The sequence below is a fragment of the Gossypium hirsutum genome, chromosome D12 (genome assembly GCF_007990345.1).
Source record: "Gossypium hirsutum isolate 1008001.06 chromosome D12, Gossypium_hirsutum_v2.1, whole genome shotgun sequence".
In the NCBI taxonomy this organism is placed as follows: domain Eukaryota; kingdom Viridiplantae; phylum Streptophyta; class Magnoliopsida; order Malvales; family Malvaceae; genus Gossypium; species Gossypium hirsutum.
In genome coordinates this window covers 14914360-14939317 of record NC_053448.1, presented here as the reverse complement: position 1 = coordinate 14939317, position 24958 = coordinate 14914360, and the positions used below count along the sequence as shown (strand labels likewise).

Here is a 24958-nt window from a genome sequence, read left to right as displayed (position 1 = left end):
TGAAATAGCAAAACCAAATGATTGAACGTTACCAACTCCATTATTAATGAGAATTGCGTGATATATATCTTAAGGGTTTCCTACCAAAACTCAAAGGAACTTGCAAGCAACTAATAGATTGTTTATCGATCATGCAAAGGGATTAACCTCAATAGATAGATTAATAGGTTCTCAAAATATTCTTTCTTAATTGTATATAATGCTGCAAGGTAGGTCATGAATTTAATAAAGGATCCAGAGCATTACATCTAAGAAATCCAAATCAACTTATTTGCATGATCTTAACTTCCTAAAAAACTAGTCAAGGAATTTCCAATTCAAAGCTTTGATAAAGTATAAATGAATATAGTCATATTAGATATATTGCTAGCTATTTCACACAGCTCTCGCCTCACAGGCTGCCATAGCAGCTGGCTTAAATTAAGAAAACTTCTCGGTAATTGGAGAAAAATATAAATGTCATAAATTTCTTGTTCAAATATTGCTTATATCACTTGTTAAGGATTATGAGAATTAAATTTCGTGAGTTATACTAGCTACGATTAATTTTTTAATTTTTTTAATCTTCATATTTTATATTTCATTAATATAAATCAATAAATTTAATATAATTTTAAATTTTTTAATTATTTATTTTATGTAAAAAACTTTCAGACCTTTAATAAGTATTAGGCTGTGTTCTCCAATGCTTTTCAGATGAGTTTTTCTATTAAAAAGTATTTTTTCCTAAAAAGCAATAAAGAACAGACGTTAGTGTAGAAATTTTTTTAACTTATTTTAAGTGCTTTTTCACATATAAAAAAGTAGAAATTTTTAACTTTTTTCAGCCCAGAAGTGTTTTTGGTCGGTATTTTACTTTTTTAACCTTACTATTCAAATACATTTTAAAATAAAATAATATAAATTTGTTAAAAGCATTAATTAAAAATAAAAAATAATTTTTAAAATAATACAATTGTGTCAATATCTAATTACAAATATTTAATTATTATATTTAAATATTTAAATATAGTTTATATATTCTAAATAAATTTAATAAATAATTAATATTAATTACTTAGAAATATTTAAAATTAATATTATATATTAAAATATTAAAAATAAGTTATAATAAATTATTTTTTATATTTTTGCTAAAATATCATAATATTAACTAATTTGAACATTATTTAAATACATATTTTTTACTTTATAATATCATGTTTAAAATGGATATTTTATTTTTCAAAAGCACTTTTTAACAGCAATACTAAACACTTAAATTTTTCAAAAGTACTTTTCCACCGCACTTTTCAAAAGCATTGCCAAACTAGCCCTTAATATATACAATATTTTAGATCATTAAAAAATTTACATTCAAAATAAGTACAATTATATTGATAAATTTAATCATTGAATGATTATAAATTAATCATAAAAAAATAAAGATAAAAAATTATTTTTAGTTTTATACGGTTAATTTCTCCCCTATTCAATTTTATATGTTTGTATTTACCGACACAATTTAAATAAGAAAAAGTGAGAATTACATAAATATTTTTTAAATTAGATAGATGGTCGAATTAATTAAGTCATTATTTTATTAATTTAATTAATTTAACGGGTTCAAATAAAAAATTATTAAAATATTAAAAAAATTTAAAAAATAAAAAATCTAATTCAACTACCCAATTTAATTTAACATTTTACCCGATTGAATCCATCTGTATGGATTTCTAAATTAACGTACATCCAACAGCTCGGAATTATACAAAGAAATGTACGTTAGCAATTAAAGGAAAGTCAATAGGAAAAGTGGATTTAATTTTTTAATAAAGTAAAAGTATGACCTTTAAACCATCTTGAAAATAGTTTTGAAGAAAGTCAATCAATCAGATATGATACTGGTCATCTAACATGGGATTGGTTCATGTGGAGGAAAGACTGTGTATTTGAAAATTTGAAATCCACTCAAGTTGTCCAGTTTTCAATGTGCAAGCTCGACTTATAAGCACACTTTCCAATATAAAATTTCAAACAAAAAACCCCGGAGACTAATTAGAAAGGCGGTCACCAAGAATCTGACCTAACTATTTGCCAAATAATTTAAATAATGCAGCCGCTCATGCAGAACTAGAAGCATGTTCATGGAACTTAATAAAAAGATCACTGGAACCAATCTATTTTTTTTTAAGAGGGCTAAAAGGAAGCAGAAATAGCAGGAGAAGATTGATTGTGCAATCAATGCTAGCTGTGTGGCTAACCAAATGCACCTTGGTCAACCTTTACCTCCTCCATACACTGTATGCCTCTCTCTCCTATAAATACTATCTGTTTTTCTTTTACTTCTGCACACAAACCCTTCCTATATTTTCTTCCCCTTCTAGGCAAAACCTTTGTTTTCCTGTGGTATTTCTTTACCCATCTCTTTCTCTCAGCTATTTATATCATTGGCTACTGAAGCAGGAAAGCCATGGTTTTTCCTGTGGTATTTTTGAAGCTAGCGGACTGGGTCTTGTACCAGCTGCTGGCTAACTCATGTTATAGAGCCGCCAGGAAGGTGAGAAACTATGGGTTCTTTCTAAGGAACCAAATTCCTAGGTCGTCATCACAGCAGCAAGCTGCTTCTTTGTTCCCTAGTGCTTCCCACTGTGATGTAGGCAACAATATTAGAAGCTCTCAAACACTGGTTTGTGATATTCATGGAGTCTTATTAAGAGCAAAAACCTTTTTCCCTTACTTCATGCTACTTGCTTTTGAAGCTGGAGGCATTTTGAGAGCCTTTCTGTTGCTTTTATCGTGCTCCTTTTTGTGGGTTTTGGACTATGAGCTCAAATTGAGGGTAATGATTTTTATATCCTTCTGTGGGCTTAGGATGAAGGACATTGAGAGCGTTGGCAGGGCTGTTTTGCCAAAGTTTTATCTTGAGAACCTTAATCTCCAAGCTTATGAAGTTTGGTCTAAAACAAGTTCAAGGGTTGTGTTTACAAGTATACCTAGAGTTATGGTGGAAGGATTTCTCAAAGAATACATGGCCGTCGATGATGTTGTAGGAACTGAATTGCACACTGTTGGGAACCGATTCACAGGCTTGTTATCCAGCTCCGGTTTGCTGGTAAAGCACAAAGCTTTAAAGGCATACTTTGGTGATAAAAAGCCAGATGTTGGCCTCGGAAGTTCAAGCCTCCATGACCATCACTTTATCTCCCTTTGCAAGGTATTCTTTTTTACTTCTACCTATTATTTAAGTATAAAAAGAAAAATAAATAATGGTCAAGTTTGGGCAACCTGTTATCGCACACTAGATCTACCTTGTACAGAGACTACCCACCTGAAAACCCTTGTTTTCAGAGTTTTCCTAATGAGTTCATTAATGGCTTTTTTTTTAGACTACTATATATGATATCTTCATCTAATGCATTAAAAATAATTTAATAAAGTCGTAAACCAATTAATACTTTTAAAATGATGTTAGGAGCCATAATTAACTAACCTTAATTCCTTTGGAAGAAAAACTTGTTTAGTGAGGAATTTTTGGTCATTAATTCAATTTTTGTGAATGGGACAGGAAGCCTATGTGGTGCACAAGGAAGATGGTAGAAACAATCAAAGTTGTTTGATGCCAAGGGACAAGTACCCGAAGCCACTTATATTTCATGATGGGAGACTAGCTTTCTTGCCAACACCATTTGCAACACTTTGCATGTTCTTGTGGCTTCCATTTGGGATAGTTCTCGCTATATTTAGGATTCTGGTTGGTATCTGCCTGCCTTACAGGTTAGCTATTTTCTGGGGTTCTCTGAGTGGAGTACAGCTAACTTTCCAAGGCTGCTTTCCTTCATCCAATTCAGAACAGAAAAAAGGTGTTCTATATGTCTGTACCCATCGAACTCTTTTAGACCCAGTTTTCCTTAGCACAGCATTGTGCAAGCCTTTGACAGCCGTGACCTACAGCTTGAGCAAAATGTCTGAAATAATAGCTCCCATCAAGACAGTTAGGTTAACCAGGGACCGGAAGCAAGATGGAGAAACCATGAAAAAGTTGCTGAGTGAAGGTGATTTAGTGGTGTGTCCTGAAGGAACTACATGCAGAGAGCCTTATTTGTTAAGGTTTAGTTCATTGTTTGCTGAACTAGCTGATGAGATAGTTCCAGTAGCCATGAGCGCTCATGTAAGTATGTTTTATGGAACAACTGCAAGTGGGTTGAAATGGTTGGATCCCATTTTCTTCCTGATGAACCCTAGACCTAGCTACCATGTTCAAATCCTTGGAAAGGTGCCCCCAGAGTTTACATGTGCCGGGGGCAGATCTAGCTTTGAAGTGGCAAATTATATTCAGAGAAAGTTGGCCGATGCACTGGGATTTGAGTGTACTACCTTTACTAGGAGAGACAAGTACTTGATGTTAGCAGGTAATGAAGGGATTGTCCGTGAAAATAAGAGAAATTGACAAGCTCCTGCACAACAAAATTTATTTGCACACTTAAACCCTATTGTATTGACATATATATGTCAGTTCTTTCAAATATTTCTGGACCTGTTTTCCAGTCGCCTCTCCATTGAGCAATAGAGTTTTTTTTTTGTAAAAGATATGGTCCTTTTTTGTCAGATGATATCTTACCGCATTGAGTCTGAAATTTGATCTATAGTGATTATCATTCAGTTGCAGATTGCAACATGAGTGTACTACCATTTTATAAAATCACCCCTTCAGCTATTCAAACCGTCAATTTCTTTTGTGGACCTGAATTAATTCATCCCTTGTTCTAAAATCCCGTATTACTTATCGAATTTCTTGGAGCCAATTTGTCTCGACACCATCGGACCAATATAGAATCCCGGGATTTTTGTTTTAGATATCAACCTTGATTCACCCTGTAAATTTGTACCTAAAAACTTTGGTTGATATAAATTTTGTGGAATTGTATAAAGTCAGCAGATTTATTGGATCTATGAAAATTATCGGTATGAATTAATGATCGAGAGCAAGATGGACTTGAAAAATCTTCAATTTTTCACAACACTATTTTCCTTGTAGTTCTCGAATCAAAGGAAGAACAATATCACAGATTTTTTTTTCTTACCATGGGAATAGTTTATATTTTTGGGTTAGTAACTATAATTATTTTTATTATTTTGGCATCTAAATTTTTAATTATTAGTTTATTCTTTAAAAATAAAAAGTTTCCAAAAAAACTATAACACATTGCACATTTTTATTGGATGTTGGTGATTTTTTTGGGTAAAATGAAATAAATTAAGTACTAAATTAGGACAAAAAAAGTTTTGACGCCAAAGTGGCCTTGTGTATCTAAAAGTTGGTTCCGTATGTTGCATTAAAAAATTGTCTGTAGTAGTTCCATTGGGCTTGCCCATTATGGGTACCAAAACTAATATCTCCTGCTTGTGTAGGGCACAATATTCTTGTGATTATGTTAATTTTTTTTTCTTGTTTTCTCTTCTCTCTACAAGGTTCACATTAGGAAATAATTCGTGTGACCATAATATTTTATTATCTAGAAAATTGGTTGCTACACAACTATTAGGTGTATGGTAGCTTGTAAATATGTAGCATCCTAGATTCATTTAGTCACATTTTGTGTTTCTCATAATCTTTTTTATTTCAATAATATAATAAAACTTTTATATTCACATGTTTTGCTCACAATATAAAACACAATTGGTAATCAATGAATACAATCAATTGTGACACTAAAATGGTTTTTCCTTTTCCTCACATCTCTAAATTCCAATTCAATTTTTCTCTAGATATGTCCCGCTAGATCAAATTATACATGATCATCGATAAACATTCTATGATATCTAACATTGAAGTGGAACTTCAAGAAATAATCCAAGATCACAAGTATGCTAATTGAATATTCTACTTGATCTTATGAGTCTCATACAACTTTGAAGCAGAGTTTAATTCTTCTATTACACATATTAGTCGAATAATGCATAAATGGTATGAAGCATATGTTATGCTATTACTTTCTTTTTTTGTAACACGTCCAACCTAGACCGTAATGGTTTAGTCAAGTGATGCTACCTCGATGTCTGGAGGCATAATTAGTGTCTCTAAAAACAATATTTTGTTCTAATCCATCTTTACCGATTTAAACAAGGTATGGAATGTAACAAGACTTGAGCCTAGGTAACAAAAAACAACTCATCTTTTGTGATTTTAGCTTGAGGTATCAATACTCTTAGGGAAGGTACCAGAAGGTATTAATACCCAAAGCATGGGTATTGATGCAACACTCCCCTGTTTTTCTAATTTAGGTTCAAAGTTTGAATGTATCGATAACCTCATGCCAAGTATCTACACTTGAGCATAAGATATTGATTAGTGCTCATCATATCTCTATTTCTAGTCCTTTTTCACTTAGATTTTGGTTGATTCTTGAGTAAAATGTTATGCATTTACAGTTAATTAGAATAACTTTCATAGTTTGCATTTCATTTGCATTGTAACACCCAATTTTGGCGGGTCCTATGTGCGGGTGAGTAGAATGAGAGAAATCTATAGGACGCAGTTTATTCGCCCAATTGTTGCTTTAACATAGAGATCGGGTGCATAGCATACATTAGAATATTATGTAAGAATTGTTCTCAGAATGTATTGAGTTGTAAAGAAGAAGAGTTTGGTGAGAGTATTAAGAACCTTGTAAGTTTGGATTATCACCAAAGGTACTCTACGCCCGATTTACTGAGTTATTGTGCTAGTTACGCTCTAACGGGGTAGTTAGGAAGGAACAAAAGGATGAACCAAAAATATAAAAATATTGGATTTCCATTTACAACTATAAACCATTTATAAAGGCAGTTTTGAAAGATTGCAACACGTGTCAGGTTCCAATAAAAGCTTAGGTTATATATATTCATGTTAGAAAAATGGGGAGTCTTTCTTCTTCCTTATTTAAGAAGTATTGTTACCTGAATCTTAAAGAATCTATGATATTTCTCTCTCTTTCAAACCGAAGTTATAGATCTGGATCTTTATCAGTGATTACTCCATATCAAGGTAAGATTTATGACTCTACATATTTTTTTGTAAAAGAGTAAGTCTGTTAGATCTGGTAGATCAGTAAGATATAGATATAATACCTTGCTTGGGGATTTCCAATGTTAAAAATGATGGAAAAAGGGGTATATGCATAGATCTTGATGGGTTTCTGTGTTCTGTAGCAATAGTTATTGCTGATTGCATGATGGAAGTTTGGATCTGAAGTTTTAAACTACAGTATGTGAGAATCAGGTGAGTTCCTAAACTCACTCTTGCATGTTTACTGTTTATATGAAAAAATTCTACGAAATTTGATCGAACTATGAAACCAAAACTAGAAAAGTATTGTATGAAGGTTATACTATTGCATAAATGTTTATTGGGTTTAACATGTATAGCTTGTATGAAATCTGACAAGTTTAAGTATGTGATGAGTAACTTGGTGTTGAAGTATGGTTGTGTGTGTACATCTGCAATATATGTGAAGAGATGTGAATTAGTTGGGTGTCTGTGGTGCATTAAAGCATTGGGTCCTAAATGGTGTCATTGCATGAATAGTCTGTTAAATGAGTCTGTGCCTGTTCACTACGGTGGAGTCTAAAGGGGTTCGTCGGGACTTTAAACACAAACTTCAGAAGGAAAAGCCCATGGCTATGACACCTTTCGAAAGGAATTAAAGGACGGTGATTACCCAATGGGGTTCTCTGCGTGTCCCAGGACAATGATGGGTAAACCTCACATAATATGAATTTAGGCAAATCCATATTGTAAATAGGTTAGGAAAGGAAGATATTTGTGGTGAATCATGAAATGAAAGCCTTTGTGGCGAATTATGAAAGGGAATGCCCGTCAAGGAAAACTCTTGTGGCGCACTCTGGATGGGCTACTCTTGTGGTGTGTTCTAGTAACGCTCTCAGTGGTGAACTATGAAGGACGCTCTTTATGGTGGGATTTTTACTAAGTAATCGGCATATTCTGTATGGCTCTTAAATGTAAACAGTGAAATCAATAAGTACAATATATATATATGGACTATATGGTAAGGGGTATAGTAAAGTAATGAGTTAGTATTGAAAATGTATTCTGAATAAGGATGTAAAATTTGTATGTTCGAAGGAAGTATCTGTCACCTGTATATGTATTTCTTCCTGAATCACGATGAGGTGATGGCTTGGAGATTGAAGAATGTAAGTACAGGATCGAAGACATTGAAGAGAAGGAAATAATCTTAAAGTGAGGTATGGTAATGGACTAGTATAAAAGAATAGAATTTGAAGAAGTATTCGCTAGAAATTAAGTTAAGGGATAAGAACAATGAGATCACCTGTATAAATTGTCAGTAAACATTGTGCAAATATGACTCATGAATCATCATAAACTAACTAAAAATTTGACTAAAGCAAGTGCACCTATCAATTAATAGTATAGCTACGGTGAGCAAAGATATCATTGCCACGAAGACTAAAAGTTTTAGTAATTACTGTCTTTCTATTATTTAACCAATAAATTTGAGTGATTTATTAAAAAAATAAAATTAACTAAATTAATCAACTAGTGAACACGACAAAGAACAAAACATGAAAATAATCGATTAACAACCAAGAAGCAAAACAAACCCAGGAAAGAATTCACCTAGACTTTTTATGTCATTATCAATCTAAATTATGTAATTTCTTTCCTTAGTATCTTGATCTGTAGAAATTCCTAAGTTGTGATAATTACTCTTTCGAGAGTAAGAGAAACTAACTCTAGGTTGATTAATTGAAATTTCTTTCCTATTAAAACTCCTATTATTGCATTAACTCATGCTATGGATTCCCCTATTAGATTTGACTATAATCCAATAGATTTATGTCATCTTGTTTCTAGGATTGCACGTAACTTAACTCAATTACGCAAGATCTACTCTTAAACAGGGTCTATTCCTCTTCTTATTTAAGCACATCAAACATGGATCAATAATTTAGAAATATCAAACCAAGAATTAAGCACACATAATTAAGAACAATAATTAAGTATTTATTGCATAAAATAAAAATCAAACAACAGAATCTATTAGAGGGTTCATCTAACTAGGTATTTAGAAAATTAGTTCATGCTTGAAAATAAAAACAACCAAAATACAGTCACAAGAAACAAAGAAACTCATGATAATAACCTAAGAAATCAAATGTGAATCTTCAATCTTGATAGAAAATTACTTCAGAATCGGCTTCAATGGTGTTTTTTGAGTTGTTTTATTGAGTATTCTATGATGGCTCACTCCTATCTTCTTATTTTTGTTATATATACATATTAGAATGCTCGAAAAACCTAAAAAGTGTGATTTCTCATAGTTTAGGGTGCAAATTCATGAAATTGACTTGGCCTACCGCATGATCATGTGGCTCACACGGCCGAGTGTCCAAGCCATGCAGAATAGGCCAAACCGTGTGGCTATTGTAACTTGCTCCGATTTTTTAGTTTTCAATCATTTTTCGCTCCTTTCACTACCAAATGCTCTATAAATCATAAAAAAAACATGAATTTAAAGGATTGAGAGCATAAAATTTAGAATTAACATCGAATAATCATCCAAAAACACATTAAGAATGAGATTAAAACATGTTACTTTTAGCACTTATCAAATATCCCCACACTTAAGCATTTGCTTGTTCTCAAGCAAAAATCTCAACCCACATTCAAGTTAACTTCCCTCAATTTATTATTTTCACCAACAAGGTATTAGGATAATCTACAAATAATCATGCATTGTAAATTTAAACTAAAATGACACTAAAGAATAAAAGCAATCTAGGCAGAAATTTTTAAAACACAAAAAACACGGGCTTTTCCCCTATTTTAATAATTACTTGAAATCCAAACTCAATAAGAATTAACATCCTCACTAAAGATTCACTAAAAGTACTCAAAGTGTTTAAGGTTTAAGTAAAGTACACTCAACAGTCGAATGAGAAATGTTAGTACCATATGCTTGCTTGGAAATCAAATCTCCACCACTATATAAATGAGATGAGACACCAATCAAGAGGTCTTAACAAGATAGTAACGGGTCTTTGGTTAAGGGTGTAAAATATGTCAGAAAAGTTGGTTACAACCGAGAATCGACTTGATAAATTACAAAAATAGAAAAAGATCAATTGTTGAATTAAAAGAATTTATATCAATAAGAAATAAAGGATGAAAACGAGCTTTTCAACAGAATATGAAACTAAAATGAGCACGAAATAAAATAAATGTTCTATAGGCTCAAAAGCTAATTTAAAATTTGATAGAATCCATCATAGGGTTCATCTCCATAACTATTTAGAAAATTAGTTCATACCTGAAAATAAAAATAACCAAAATACAGTATAAACACAAGAAATAAAGAAACTCGTGATAATCTCCTAAAAAATCAAATGCAAATACTCAATCTTGATAGAGATTTGCTTCAGAATCAGCTTCAATGATGTTTTTCGAGTTGTTTTTTTGAGTATTTGATGACGGCTCACTCCTATATGCTTATTTTTTCATATATACATTTAGAATGACTGAAAAAATGCGATTTCTCGTAGTTTAGGGTGCAAATTCATGAAATTGATATGACCTACCACATGGCCGTGTGGCTTGCACAACTGTGTCTAGGAAGTGTAACTAGCATGGCTTGCTCCGATTTTCCAATTTTCACTCATTTTCCCTTATTTCGATTGCAAATGCTCTATAAAGCATAAAACATGAATTTAAAGGATTATGAGTATAAAATTCACAATTAACATCGAATAATCATCCAGAAACATATTAAGAATGAAATTAAAAAATGTTACTTTTAGCACTTATTAACCCTTGTAAATTATGAGTTCCTTACTAAGTTCATATGTACTTACCTGTGTGTTATATTACAAGTAAACTGTTGTGGGTTTGTACCAAAAGGGACGATGTCAGGGCTATGCCAAAAAGGGGCGAAACGAGTTATTATGCATACAGAGCGAGTTTTGGCATCGTGTTCACGGTCTAGATGGTTACTTAGAAGTCTATACTTTAGGGTATTTGTAATGGACTAGGAATTAAATTTGATATCGTTGTAATTCAGCACTAAGTGTGGAAGTTGTATTTACTAACTGTATATCTTTATGTATTTTAGTTTGAAATTCTATAATTTAATAATTTGAAGTTGTTTGTAACTCGTATAAAAATATTAAGTTTGTCTATATTGTTGTGGTAATACCCAAGATCTAAATCTGGTTAATCGGAGGGCATTACATGCATTATTTCCATTTTCATTAGTTTTAGCTTATATTTTAAGCATTTTAGTAATTATTAATTTAATAAGTGTTTTTTATTTTGGAAAAAAAATCTAAAAATGATTTTATTGCACAACGAAAAATAAAAATTTTGAAAATAGATCAAGTTTGTGATACTTATAGCAATAAACCAATTACTGAATTTGCACTTGTATTTTTGGCTACACAGATCCTTGTCATTCCTAGCTTTCAACCGAATGATCTTCTATGCTATTCTCGTGCCACAAACTACTTTGACTGTGTGCTTGAAGGACTCAAATCAGACACAGAACTAGAAATAGTTTTCTTGTTTTTAGTGTGAAAGCGAAAATCTCTTCTCAAATAGAAACCGATAGAATTGTTATTCTAGAAAATAGAATTAATACTTAGAGGATAAAACTCTCTCTATTTTCAAGTAAAGTAACAATATCTTAAAGTTGTATATTTTTCCCTACCCGTGCCATCTATTTATAGTGAGAAGAAGTAAAACCTTTGTTGAATTGTAGAAGTTTATTTCAACTAGAAAACCGAACTCCTAATCTAGCTAGAAGTATAGGGGGTGACAACTAACAATATGATTTATAATTAATTTCTAGCCTTTTTCCTATTAATTATAAACTCATATAGTCACAAAGTCATTCCACTATAGTATCGTAACTGAGCTCTCCCCATTGACATACCATTATGAAAGTAACTCGATTAGTGTTTGTCCAATAACCTTGTCAAAAGTGATCTTCGTCTAATTACATAAGCATGTGGGCTTTGGGTTGGGCAAACATCCAATCCCACATTGCAATTGGGCCACAAATTAATGGTCTCTTTTGAGAATTTTGAGAGTTGGGCCTAAAGAGGCTCATTATAAGCCAATTTCAGAAATTGAGCTTCAACCTGTGAACCCTAAATGCAAAATGAAACAACATTTTGGTTCGTTATTTGGGTTTTTGGTTTGGGACATCTATTTTACCATCTTTTGAAACTTTTTTATGAAACCTTCATTCTTGAAAGTTTTATCTTGTATGTGTGCTTTAGATTTTGTGTTTTAATCACTATGTTGGCGTCACTTTGTGTGAGTCTTAGAGTTAATGCATGTTTAAATATTATTGAGTGTTTTAGTTATGTCTACTTGATGTTTGCTATTCCATGTCTTCATGTGTCTTGTCTTAAAGTATGAGTTGCATCTTGTATGTCTAAATGTTTAGGTTGTGACCACATGTTTATTTGTTTTAGTATGTCATGTGCATATCGTTATCTTGTGCGTCACTTGAATTGGTGTTTTGGCTACTTTGTTTTGTTTTGAAAATGAGTGAATAACATTCTATTTATACTATTTCAAGTGCATCTAATCAACCATCAATACCTGTTGAATCTTTGCGTTCCGCCCAACTCAATGAAAAAGCAACATCCAATGAGCCTATAAAATCATGCACTTAGCAAGTACCAAGTGACCTTTCATATTCCATGGCCAAATTCTATGTTCCATGCATCTATAGTCTTGGCTGAATTCAAGGTACTATCTACATATATGGACAGTGGACAAGAAGGGGACCCCATGTGTCTTTTCATTTGATTCATGCATTTTCCAAATACATGCATGTCCAAGGGAGATGACAAGGATTAAATCTGGCACATTGAAATTGAACTATACATACACCTACATAGGAAACGAATCTGACTTTCCATTCATCATACATGCAAAAACGAAGGCCATAAATGTGACTTATTAAAGCATACATTTAGTTTCCAAGTTAATGCACGTCTAAAGGGGATGAAAGAGGCTTTTGGAGTATGTTCATTACACCTAAAATGTTCAAACACATCAAGGATTCATGCTAATAACTTTGGATGAAAAAAGAACTCTGAAGAATGGTAAGTATGACATATCAAGGAATAATGGTATGAATATATATATATGAAAATTGCGCATGGTCATAAAGAAGTGCAATGGGCGAAACAGTATTCACCCAAATACACTTTTTGGCTTTTAGAGTAGGCGAACTCCAATATGAAAATAAGTGAATAACGATCCATGTTAGATTACTATGATTATTTGAATGAGAGTTGTGGTTATGTAAAATGATTTTTAGAGAACTAGATTGCAGATCATTTATCCAAAATCAAGAATAATTTAAAAGCGGAGAATAGTGAAGAAATTAAAGAGACTTTCACAGATGAGCAATTATATAGAGTAGACATTCGTCAGACTAGGTTTGGCAAGAATATAACAACATGGTATGCAGACAATGTTAATTATATTACAAGAGGTGTCTTTCCAGGATAGATATCTTGGCAACAGAAAAAGAGGATAGCCAATGAATAAAGAAATTACATTTGGGAGGAACCATATGTGTTTCGACAATGTGCGGATCAATTGGTTTGGAGGTGTACCGGAGGAAGAGATATATGAAATTTTACAAGGATGTCATACATCTCCATGCGGAAGGCATTTCACTGGAAAAAGGACATCCCAAAAAGTGCTAGCCAACTATGAATAGAGACACTTATGAATTCATACAGGGGTGTGATAGATGTCAGCGATCTGGGAATATATCAAAAAGGGATGAAATGCCGCAAATAGGGATAATTGAGGTAGAAGTATTTGATGTGTGGGGGATTCATTTTATGGGACCTTTTTCAAGTTCTTTTTGGAATCAATACATTCTTTTGGCTGTAGATTATGTCTCGAAGTGGGTTGAAGCTATCGTTTTACCTACCAGTCATACAAAATCAGTAGTGAGATTCTTGAGAAAGAACATATTTGCTTAATTTGGTACACCACGTGCACTACTTAGTGATGAATGATCTCATTTCAGTAGTAAAAAATTGAAGAAGCCTTAGCTAAATAAAGTGTAAGACACAGAATGACAACGACCTATCACCCACAAGCTAATAGGCAAGCGAAAGTGTCTAATCGAGAAATAAAACAAATTTTGGAGAAAATAGTAAATGATATAGGGTTGCGCGCGAACCAAGATCGAGTTGCCAAGACGCGAGAAACTCCTACGAAAGGCCCTAGACGAACGATCTGAAAACACAAATAAAGATTAAGATTAAACTGAATCAGATTTGAACTTAAATCTCCAAATTCAATTAAAAGAGCAGCAAGAAACAAAGAAATAGAATAGATGACTCAAATGAAGTTGGAAGTATAGAAAGAATGCGAATCGACCAACAAATTGATTCGGCCAAGAATGCCCAAATTCCAGCAGCCGAATTTCACCCAACACGTGGAAATAGCAATCGGTAAAACCCTAAAAATTGGGGAAAACTTGAATCGATTTAGGAGCTGCCAACAAGAGATCAATTAAACGGAGAGTTCTTGGAGTTTAATCAAGGCTGAAACACAAACAAGAGCAACAAAAGAATTAGAAGAAGAATCGGCACAAACAGAATTAAAGAAAATAAATTGAACAGCAAGAATTAAAGAAAAGTCCTAAGAATCCTTGAAATCTTGAAAGATTTCAAAAATCCTTTCAAACGGCTCTAATCTCCCCTCCAAAGAATATCAATGGCAAGAAGAATGTTGAAGATGACTCCCACAATCACAAGATTGCTAAAACAACTTCTAAAGAAAGCTCAAGAGAGAATTGTTGGAGAAAACCCCAAAGAAAATTCTGCACTTTATCAAAACTAAAATTTTAATGTATTGAGTAGTATAATGTGTATAAGGGTGGCTGGCCAAGCCATACATATAGGCCTTCTAACTATTTTCCTAGTCCTAATAGGAAAACTAAAAAAAAACCTAATTTTTTTTTTCTTTCAAGGGAATTTCGTCCAAGGCCTTTCATGGGACTCTTTGGGCTGAATTTTTACATAGAAATTTATTTATAAAGTCTAAAAATTAAAACTAAGTATTTAAAGAATTAAAATTTTACAAATTGGGCCACTTTGACAATTTGGCCTGATTTTCAACTAAGTCTGATTTAAATTTCAGGATTGGGCTTGGAACATCTTATTGGGCCGTGTCTTCAAGAACTTGGGCTTGTAATCTGTTCTCTCCCAAAATTGGTTTGTTAATGCTTGTAAATAAGATCCAATGCACCTTAGTTGCAAGATTCGCTTTCTTGGACCAAGATTTCCAAGATTTGAAATCTTGATTTTCTTTATTCTTGAAATCGCTCAAAACAGCAAAATTGGACCAAGATTCGGTTTCTTGATTTTCTTGAAAACAAGAAAGTGAATCTTGATTTTCTTTTTCCTTCATATACGCATCTAAGGCCTTTGTGACTCATATCAGTAAACCCAAGTCGAATGGTTTGGAAAAAAAAGTTAGACGATGCATTGTGGGCATATAGAACAACATATAATACTCCTCCAGGTATGTCTCCTTATAAACTAGTTTACGATAAGAACTGCCACTTGACCAATTGAATTGGAAAAGAAGGCATATTGGGAAATCAAAGAATTAAATCTGGACCCGGAGTTAGCTAAGAAAAAAAAGATTATTTCAACTCCAGGAATTGGAAGAATTTTGCTTTATGGCCTATGAAAAAACTAAAATGTATAAGGAAGAAGTAGACTTTGACACGATGCAAATATTAGAAAGCATGGATTTGTACTTGGACAGAAAGTTCTATTATTCAACTCAAGATTAAAATTATTCCCTGAAAACTGAAATTAAGATGGACAGGTCCATACACCATACACTAAGTAACTCCTCATGGCACTAAAGAGTTGATCGAAAAAGGGGAACAAATTTTTCTAGTAAATGGCCGAAGAGTAAAACATTATTTTGGAGGAATGATCAACAGAGTAGTTAATGAATAGATCTTGCACTGTAGCGCACTATGGGATTTACAAGGACACAAGGGTAAATCAACAAATGAAAAGAGCTATGATGATGAAGAAGACCAGGGTGTTGATTTCACAAAATATAAGGGTATCTGGCCTGTATGTCGTGACACCACTCACGAATGTTACGACAACGAAAAACATTCCGATCGTCAAACCTGATCTCAATGTCGTGACATCACTAAGGGATTTCGTGACACCACTACGTAACTCTATTTTTTGAGTTAACATTAATTGCTGACGTTTTTGTAGTTCAATTATATTAGGATTCTTATTCTTTAACTCCTTACTTAGTATAAATAAACTATAACTTTTAAATAATTTATTCTTTCCTTCTAATCTATAAGTAGTACACATTGCTACTCTCTTTTGTCACCAATAAAGAAAGAAAAATAAATAAATTACAGGTATAATAGATTGTGCAGGGAATTTCAGCAAGAACAAGTTATCAAATGGCAAGTTTTAGTGTAAGTGTTCAAACCTAGCTATTGAGTTCTAAGAAGGCGACATGGATAAATACGTGAACAACTACAACCGTATACCTTTATTCAAGAGCAGGGATTTAATCCTCTAATGAGGAATCGCAAAGGAATATGGGAGAATGCAACCGAAAGGGAATGGAAAAAATTATGTTTGACATCCGAAAAGCCTATAATAATTCATGTGGTTCAAGAATTTTATCTAGCATTAAAACAAAGGGAAGCAGTCAGACCATTTTACGAGATACATTCTTTTGTGACAGTCAGAGGGGTTAATGTTTCGGTAACTGAGATGAGTATTTTCCAATTTGATGATGTGCCATATTATTATCGCAATTATCTCTATAAAATAGATCTGAAGGAATTCAAAAATATTGAGATTTCTAACGAAAGAGAGAGGGATGTGGACATATCGAACGGGAACAACAATATGTGAAACATTCAATCAAGAGATAATGACACCAAAAGTCAAGATGTGGATGAAATTTGTTTGTTCGAGAATATGGCCTATAATAGAGATGTCCTAGATTAGCCCAATTCAAGCCATCATAACATATGAGATCCTCAAAAAGAAGAAAATATGTATTGAAACATGGATATACAAGAATATGGTTGATTATGCAAGGAATTTAGGAAAGAGAATATTTTTCCCTAATCTAATTACTGAATTGTGTAAAAGGGTAAGAATACCTATCGAGCGGATGGATAAAACCATGAATCCCCCTAGGAAATTACTTGGTGATAATTTATTCAAGAAATTTCTTCTTCTATAGACGAAACAAAAAGAGGAAAGGAGAAAAGAAGGATTTTAGGAAGATGAGGACTAATATTTAGAGCTAATCTAGTAGGATATTAGTTTTAGGAGTAGATGAAGTTAGGAAAATTGAATATGATTCTTATTAGGGATATGTATTTTTCATTACTAATTTGAATAGTTATTTTATAGATTGTATTAATTACATTAGGGATGATGAAGATCTGTTATTAGGATTAGGAGTATATATAAAACATTTCGTTTTGTAATTCGTTCAAATATTTTAATAAGAAACCCAACACAAAGAAGATACAAACAATTCGAGCTTTACACGATCAAAGGATGAAGTGCCCACCATTAACAGTTAGTGCAACCACGATCAATTAGGTAACTTCTGTCTTTCACTTTTTATGGGCTAAACATTGAGGACAATGTGTCAACTAAAGTGTGGGGGGTAACATAGAAAATTTGTTTATTTTTTTCAATTTCTACATTTTTCTTTGATTTTTCTTGTCTTTGGTGTGCTTGAGCTTGTAGAAATACAAGTGATTAGTTAAGAGCATGTAAATAGGTTGCTTATGTTTACAAATAAATTTGACATGATGATAGGTGATTTTAATTTTTTGATTATTAGACTACTAAGTTCTATATGTTACACTGTAAATAGGTATTAAGCAATCAATTTTACCAAATGATATAAAAAATACAAGGAAACGAGCATGCTAGTATGAGTGGTAAATGGTTGAATGTGAGTCTGTTTAGTGGATTAAATTTGTGAATATTGAGGTATTAAGGGATGACGTAAGGCATTGTTTGGAACACATACGGATCCAGAAAGCTGACCTATTCATTTTCACCTTTAGTATCAAATTTTTATCCTATTGACACTTCTTGATAAACCTTATTACAAACCCCCAAACTTAAAAATGATAATTTGTATTTTCCCTTTTTCTTTGGTCTTGCACTGCACAACTATAGACGTATGGCCATTCGTATTGCGAGTTAAGTAGATACATCATGGTAGAGTTTGTAAAAGTAGAGTGAAATAGGAAAGATTGGTGTGATATGGGAACTATAGGTTAGCATAAAAGAAAAAATAAAAGAAAATTTCAAAAAGCAAAAGTTATACGAGTAGAAATATTTCTTGAAAAATAAATAGCATTCTTTAGTGCGATGAACTGAAAAAGAAAGTGACAAAGTCACAAAAGAAAGAAACCCATTCATTAGTGCACAAAACTCGTAGGCTAGCTGTAGTTACTATGTCATGCTATGATTTCATATATATGGAGAGACAAGGAAGGTAAGAGAATGAGAAATAAGGTGGTGAGTAGGTAAGGGTCATTAAGGGGGAAGAATAGGGATCAATACGATGTGCCAAACTAATTTCATGTTTGTAACCCTCTTGATGCTTACTAGTTTTGAACTCTATACCTATCCTAAGCCTCAGAACGTTACAAGCCGAGAAGTCCTATGTGACCTAAATATCCTTATACATAAATGGACATTATACTAAACATATGCATAAATGACTACTTGTATTTTTCTTGGATAATCAAACTACTAGTATGATTTATTGATGGATCCCTACAGGTGAGATCCTTAATACTTGTATACTTTGTAACATACTGAACTTAGATGTTTGTAGTAAAAGTGGTAAATCATCTATTCATCATGTTAAAGTTGTTAGTAAATGTGAAATGCCTAAGTCATGTGTTCTTAAGTCAATACTTATATAATATTTGCTCAAGGGTCGTCACTTTTATTTCCTGCATAAGTTTATGTTGCTTGAGGATAAGTAATGAGTTAAGTGTGAGGGAGTTTGATCTACTGTAATTCAGTGTAGCAGATTAAAATAATTATCACACTTTAGAAGCTTGAAAGCAAACATTTTCAGTAGGTTTGAATTATGTTTTCTTATGCTTTTAATAAGTGAAAAGAATGTGCAAATTGAGTCTTGTATTGACCTTAGGGGTCGAATGAGGCCTAAGGGTGAGGTAACGTACTTTTTGAGTGTGCAGAAGACCTTTAGAAGGCATACTAAACTGATATTGGTTGTTACGTCGCAACACGGGATGTCCGCTATCGCAACATAGGTACCAGAATGGAGAAATCTCAAGACTATTTTTAATGTCGTGACTTAGCCTAAAGATGTCACGACATACCCCTGATGATATCCCAACAGGAGTACATTGATTTCTATGTCGCGACACAGGTCTTGGTGTGTCCCGACATTGACTCTGGATGGAAGATAAACACAAAACCAAGGTGTTTTGGTCTGCACAATCAAACTTAAAGCTCGGTAATGTTAGCTAACCTAGGTTTAAGGACGACGACCACCTGAAATATTTAAATGGGCTCATTTGCCACATGTTATAGGGGCTATTCACTGAATTTAGAATTAGTCTTTTAAATTTAGTTTAGTTTTCTTTCTTTCTTAGGTTTCTAGAATTTATTTTCAATTGTTCTTTGTTTCCAAGAGATCTGTTTTGGGAATATCTCCAAAATTTGTGGATTTGCAATCAATTCTTAATACAATCAGGCATCTTCGTATACTCTATACTGGTAATTTATTTAGCATGTTTGCTCTTTATATAGATATTATATTGTCTATGAAATCCATGAGAAACTAATCCCTCAATGAGGGATTAGTGAGTGTAGGTATGACCTATTACCTATTTTGTAGGGTTACTTAGTGGATCAATTGTTTGGAAAATGAAGAATGTGAAACAAAACCTAGGCCTAACAGCCCTGAGAAGTCATCAAGGTAGGAATTAACCCAAAATTGGTATGACCCATCCTTGAACACCTTCACCCCAAACCAGTCTAGATTTTGATATTAGAAGATAAGTAGTCCTTACTTACTCATTATGTTAGTAGAAGATCGAAAGATCCTGTTAGGGCAACGACTAGTTGATTGATGAGGAACCTGAAGAGATAGTTGATGAGGATTACCGAAGCGAGATAATCACCCATACTCAAGATTTGCTTAATTCTACTCTTTAGTTTATTGAATTTTTATCTTTTTTTGTTACTTTATTTTTATTATTATAAAAACCCAAAAAATCTTTTATTTTATGTGTTTGTACTATAACTAATTTAAAGTACTAATTAGATCTTTTAGTGTTTAAGTTGAGCACTCACCTCTTTTGGGTACGATCCTTAGAGTACTAACCTACTCTTTTGTAAAAAACTATATTACAACTCAACCCGTATACTTGTGGAAACTGTATTATATTTATATATTTTATTGCAGTATTCACACTCTGGACGTTAGTACGTTTGGAGGCGTTCTACGATTAAGCATATAGAGGACATCTTTGGATTATGGCGTATAGTACATTACACCTAGATGAGTTTGTCTTGAACAAACTTTTGTGTTGTAATGTATTATAATATTTTTTATTCTTAAGAGTCTGTTGTATTCTTGAATGTTTTTCTTATTTTTGTTGTTCAAACAGCCTTTTATTAAAATAATATTAAGTATGATGGAAAAGGTTTATAAGCAGATAGGTTAAAATTTATGCTAAGTGTGTTTTGTTGTAACATCTAATGTCTGGACTGATTAGGGTTGGGTTGAGGGTGTTACATTGAATTGGTATCAAAGCTTTCGGTTTAGCTGACCCACTGGCAGTTCAGTAAAATTCCACTGTGTATGCATATTACGCTGAACCTGGCTTAGTCTATCAGGTATGTTGGAACTTTTGTGTATGTAGAAGATACTTTGTTATATTCTTAATATTGTGGTAAGAAAGACAATTGAGAAAAAAAATGATAATTTCATTAATAAGATAGAAAACATCATGCAAAAGAGTAGAGGAAATTAAGTGCAACGACTAAAAGAACAAAATTTTTAGTTCCCTCGCTCGGCAGGTTGGTTAGTTGTTTCTTTAGGAATCTCTTCTATCTGGGGGCACTCCTCAGGGGGTTTCTCCTAATTCCACTTCTTCATCCTCTACTTCAAGCGTAGTGGTAATGAAAAAGCCAGCTGATTGCTTCCACTTACTTTGAAAATTTTCCAAGTCTTCGCCTTCGGGGTGATAGGCATTAAAGTTTAAACACTTGATAGAGATATTTTGAAGGAATTTAAAATGTACTTGACATAGATCCAGAGGTCCAAAAGCCACTTGTGTGTGAAAAACTAGGTTAAACCTTACCTTGGGCAGAGCCTTAGTCAAATTTTTCTTTGTGTCTTCCTGGTATTTCTTTAAGGCTTCCTCACTGAACTGGCATAGACTTTCCAGCTTTGCTCTGTGGTACTCTTTTTGGGCCTTAAACTTCTCCTCCCAAGAGGATTTTCTATCCTTCAGCAGATTAGCCTCTTTCTCCAGCCATGTTCATTCGGTTTGTGTCTTTTTGAACTTATCTTTCCAAACTTGGACACAAGAGTTGAGTTGTTCAATATTATCCTTAACAATTTGTTGAAATTGGCGTAGCTAGGCTTAAGATTGTTTGCGAGCTGTTACAGCCTCCTTCAAACTTGCTATCTTAGCACGATTTAGATTGTTTGCTTCTTGGAGGGCCCATCTCTAAAGCCCATACTCCACAAATAAGGTTTGTGATGACTTCGCCAAAATGGAAAGGGGAGACAACTTAGGATTTGAAGTAAGAGAGGAAGAAAGAGCCTCTCTTACCTGCTAAGGTGTAACACTCCAAACCCAATCCTTAAAGAGGATCCAAGAATGTCATGTTTGTACTTAAAATAAATTTCAACCTCGAAATTTACTTGATTCAAATAGATGAGGATATTATTTTCAAAAATAATCTTCTAGTTCCCATGTGGTCTCCTCAGAACCATGATTCTGCCATAGAACCTTGATCAAAGGAATTTGTTTTTTTCTCAGAACCTTAATCTCACGAACCAAAATTTTCATAGGCTCCTCTATAAAATACAAGTCCGGTCTTACTTCAATCAATTCAACCCAAACCACATGAGGTGTATCTGAACAGTACTTCCTCAACATAGAGACATGAAATACGTTATCAATACTGACTTCCTCCGAACATACCAACCTCCAGAGTAGAAATCCTGCACAAATGATATGAAGACTGGTGTTCGCAAGTGTATGATTTAGGTTGTCATATAGTTACAATGGAGTAGATAAGTAGTCCGAGGATCATACCCAAGGGAGGCGAGCACTAAATTAATTCTAATCTAAACATAAATAGATCTAAGGAGTACTTTAAATGGATTATAGTAGATGAAAAAAAAAGAAAGGTTGTGGTAATCTATAATAATAAAAGAAAGAAAAGAAAATAAAGAGACAAATCACATGAAATCAAATAATAAAATATAAATATCAAATCTGGGAATGGGTGATTAGCTCACTTCAGTAATCATAACCAATTGTCGTTTTGAGTTTTCTTTTTCAATCAACTAGTCAATATCCCAACATGATCTTCTGATCTTTCACTAAAATACTAAGTCGACAAGAACTACTTATCTCTTGACCTCACAGTCTAGACCGATTCAGGGATAAGGTGTTCACGGATAGGCCATACTATATTTTGGTTTATTCCCACTTTGATGACTTCATAGGGTTGTTAGGCCTAGGGTTTAGGTTCTTCTTTTTCTGAATAGCTGATCTGCTAATAAATCCCTACAAAATAGTTAATTGATCATACTTCCACATTCTAATCCCCTACAGGAGGATTAGTTCCTCATGGATCTAATAAACAACATAAACTTGATAAAAAAGAATAGACATGAAGAATAATTCAAGAGTATAAGGTTTAGTAGAAGCCTTATTTATATTAAAAATTGATCGCAGAATGCTCATAGAGTTTTTTTATGATTCACAAATCTGATTTCTTTCACAAAACTGAATAACAAAAGATGAAATAAAACCTAAACCTAAAGAGAAAAGAAAAAAAATGAAGACTTAAATCTAAAAAGAAAATTATACAATATGAAATGTGTCCCTAACATGTGCTAAATGAGATTATTTATAGACTTTAGAGTGGTTGTCATCCTTAACCCTAGGTCAGCTACCGTCCTCATGCTTAATATTTGGTTATGTAGACCAAAACACCCCTGGCTCGTAATTATTTCCCGTACAGAGGTGATGTCGCCACCCACCAGGTCCTGTGTCACGACATCTAGGGTAGTATGCTCATCTTCAGGGGTATGTTTAAAGATCGAAGGCTATCTTGGAATTCTTCTATTCTACTCCCTATGTTGAAACATCCAATGCTCCGTGTCGTAAACTAGTGACCAATATCAAGTTATCACACCTTGTAATGGTCTCTTGCACGCTTATAAAGTACATTAGCTCACCCTAAGGTCTCTTTCAACCCCAAAGTTCAATAAAAGACTCAAATTACACATTTTATTGAACTTAACTAAAATTACAAAAATGTGATTAAAACCTAACTGAAATGCTTATGTTCAAGCTTTTAAAGTGTGAAAACTAGTTTAATTTGCTACACCGAATTACAGTAGATTAGAAATGATCCAACTCTGGTAGTAATACCAATTGATAAGTCACTGGTCCAACTCTTTTCTGAATTCGATAAACCCCAATAAACATTGGACTCAAGTTTCTTTTCCGTCCAAACCTCAATATCATTCTCCGTGGAGTCACCTTTAAGAAAACCTGATCCCCTACATAGTACTTGATATCTTTTAGTTTTAGATTTGAATAGAATTTCTTCTTATCAGAAGCTGCTAGCAATATATCTTGAATCAACTTAACTCTACCTTCAGTCTTTTAAACTAACTCAGGTCCCAAAATTGTCTTTTAATCTAACTCAGTCCAACACAATGGAGTCCAACACTTATGACCATACAGAGCCTCGTAAGGTGCCACTTGAATGATTGATTGAAAACTATTGTTATAAGCAAACATCAATTAAAGGTAGATGATCCTCCCAAATTCCTTGAAAATCGATAACACAGCTCCTTAACATATCCTCAAGAATTTGAATAACTTGCTCAGATTGCCTATGAGATTGCAAATGATAAGAAGTACTAAAATCCAAATGACTACCAAGAGCTTCATACAATTTCTTCCAAAATCGAGATGTAAATCGAGGATCCTGATATGGAATAATCAACATAGGTACCCCATGCAATTGCACAATCTTAGAAATATACAACTTCCCAAGCTTCTATGAACCGGTAGGAAGTGAGCCAACTTAGTGAACATATCCACAATCACCTATACAGAATCTTTCTTAGTGGGAGTCAAAGGTAACACAGTAACAAAATCCATAGTGACATGCTCCCACTTCCACTGAGGAATCCTAATGGGCTACAACAAACTAGAAGGAAATTGATGGTCAGCTTTAACTTGCTAACAAGTCAAACACTCAACCACAAATTCAATCACTTCATGTTTCAAACCTGACCACCAATACAACTCTTTCAAATCATGGTACATCTTATTTCCTCTAGGGTGCAAACCATATGGACTACTATACGCTTCCAAAAGAATAGACTGCCTCAAATATTTATCATTTGGTACACAATATCTTTCTTTAAAATATAGGACACCATCAACATTAAACCCCAAATCATCCATCAAATCATCCTCAACCTACCTGAAATGTGGTAATAAAAACACATCCAAAGGCTGCTTTTCCTTAATTTCATCAATCAAAATGGGTTCACTTGCAAGTTTGCCAAAATATCGCCATCCTTAAACAAACTAAATCTTGCAAACATTTATATAAGTTCAATCATATCCTT

The 24958-nt window shown here is 33.2% G+C and overlaps 1 protein-coding gene across 1 annotated transcript; it reads left to right on the top strand.

The window, feature by feature from the left end:
- Positions 1-2253: 2253 nt before the first annotated feature.
- On the top strand, positions 2254-4696 carry LOC107945497 (glycerol-3-phosphate acyltransferase 1). The gene is made up of 2 exons (XM_016879532.2): positions 2254-3196; positions 3548-4696. The coding sequence occupies exons 1-2, from the start codon at positions 2453-2455 to the stop codon at positions 4427-4429; spliced, it is 1626 nt and encodes a 541-aa protein (XP_016735021.1). The 5' UTR covers positions 2254-2452; the 3' UTR covers positions 4430-4696.
- Positions 4697-24958: the final 20262 nt, after the last annotated feature.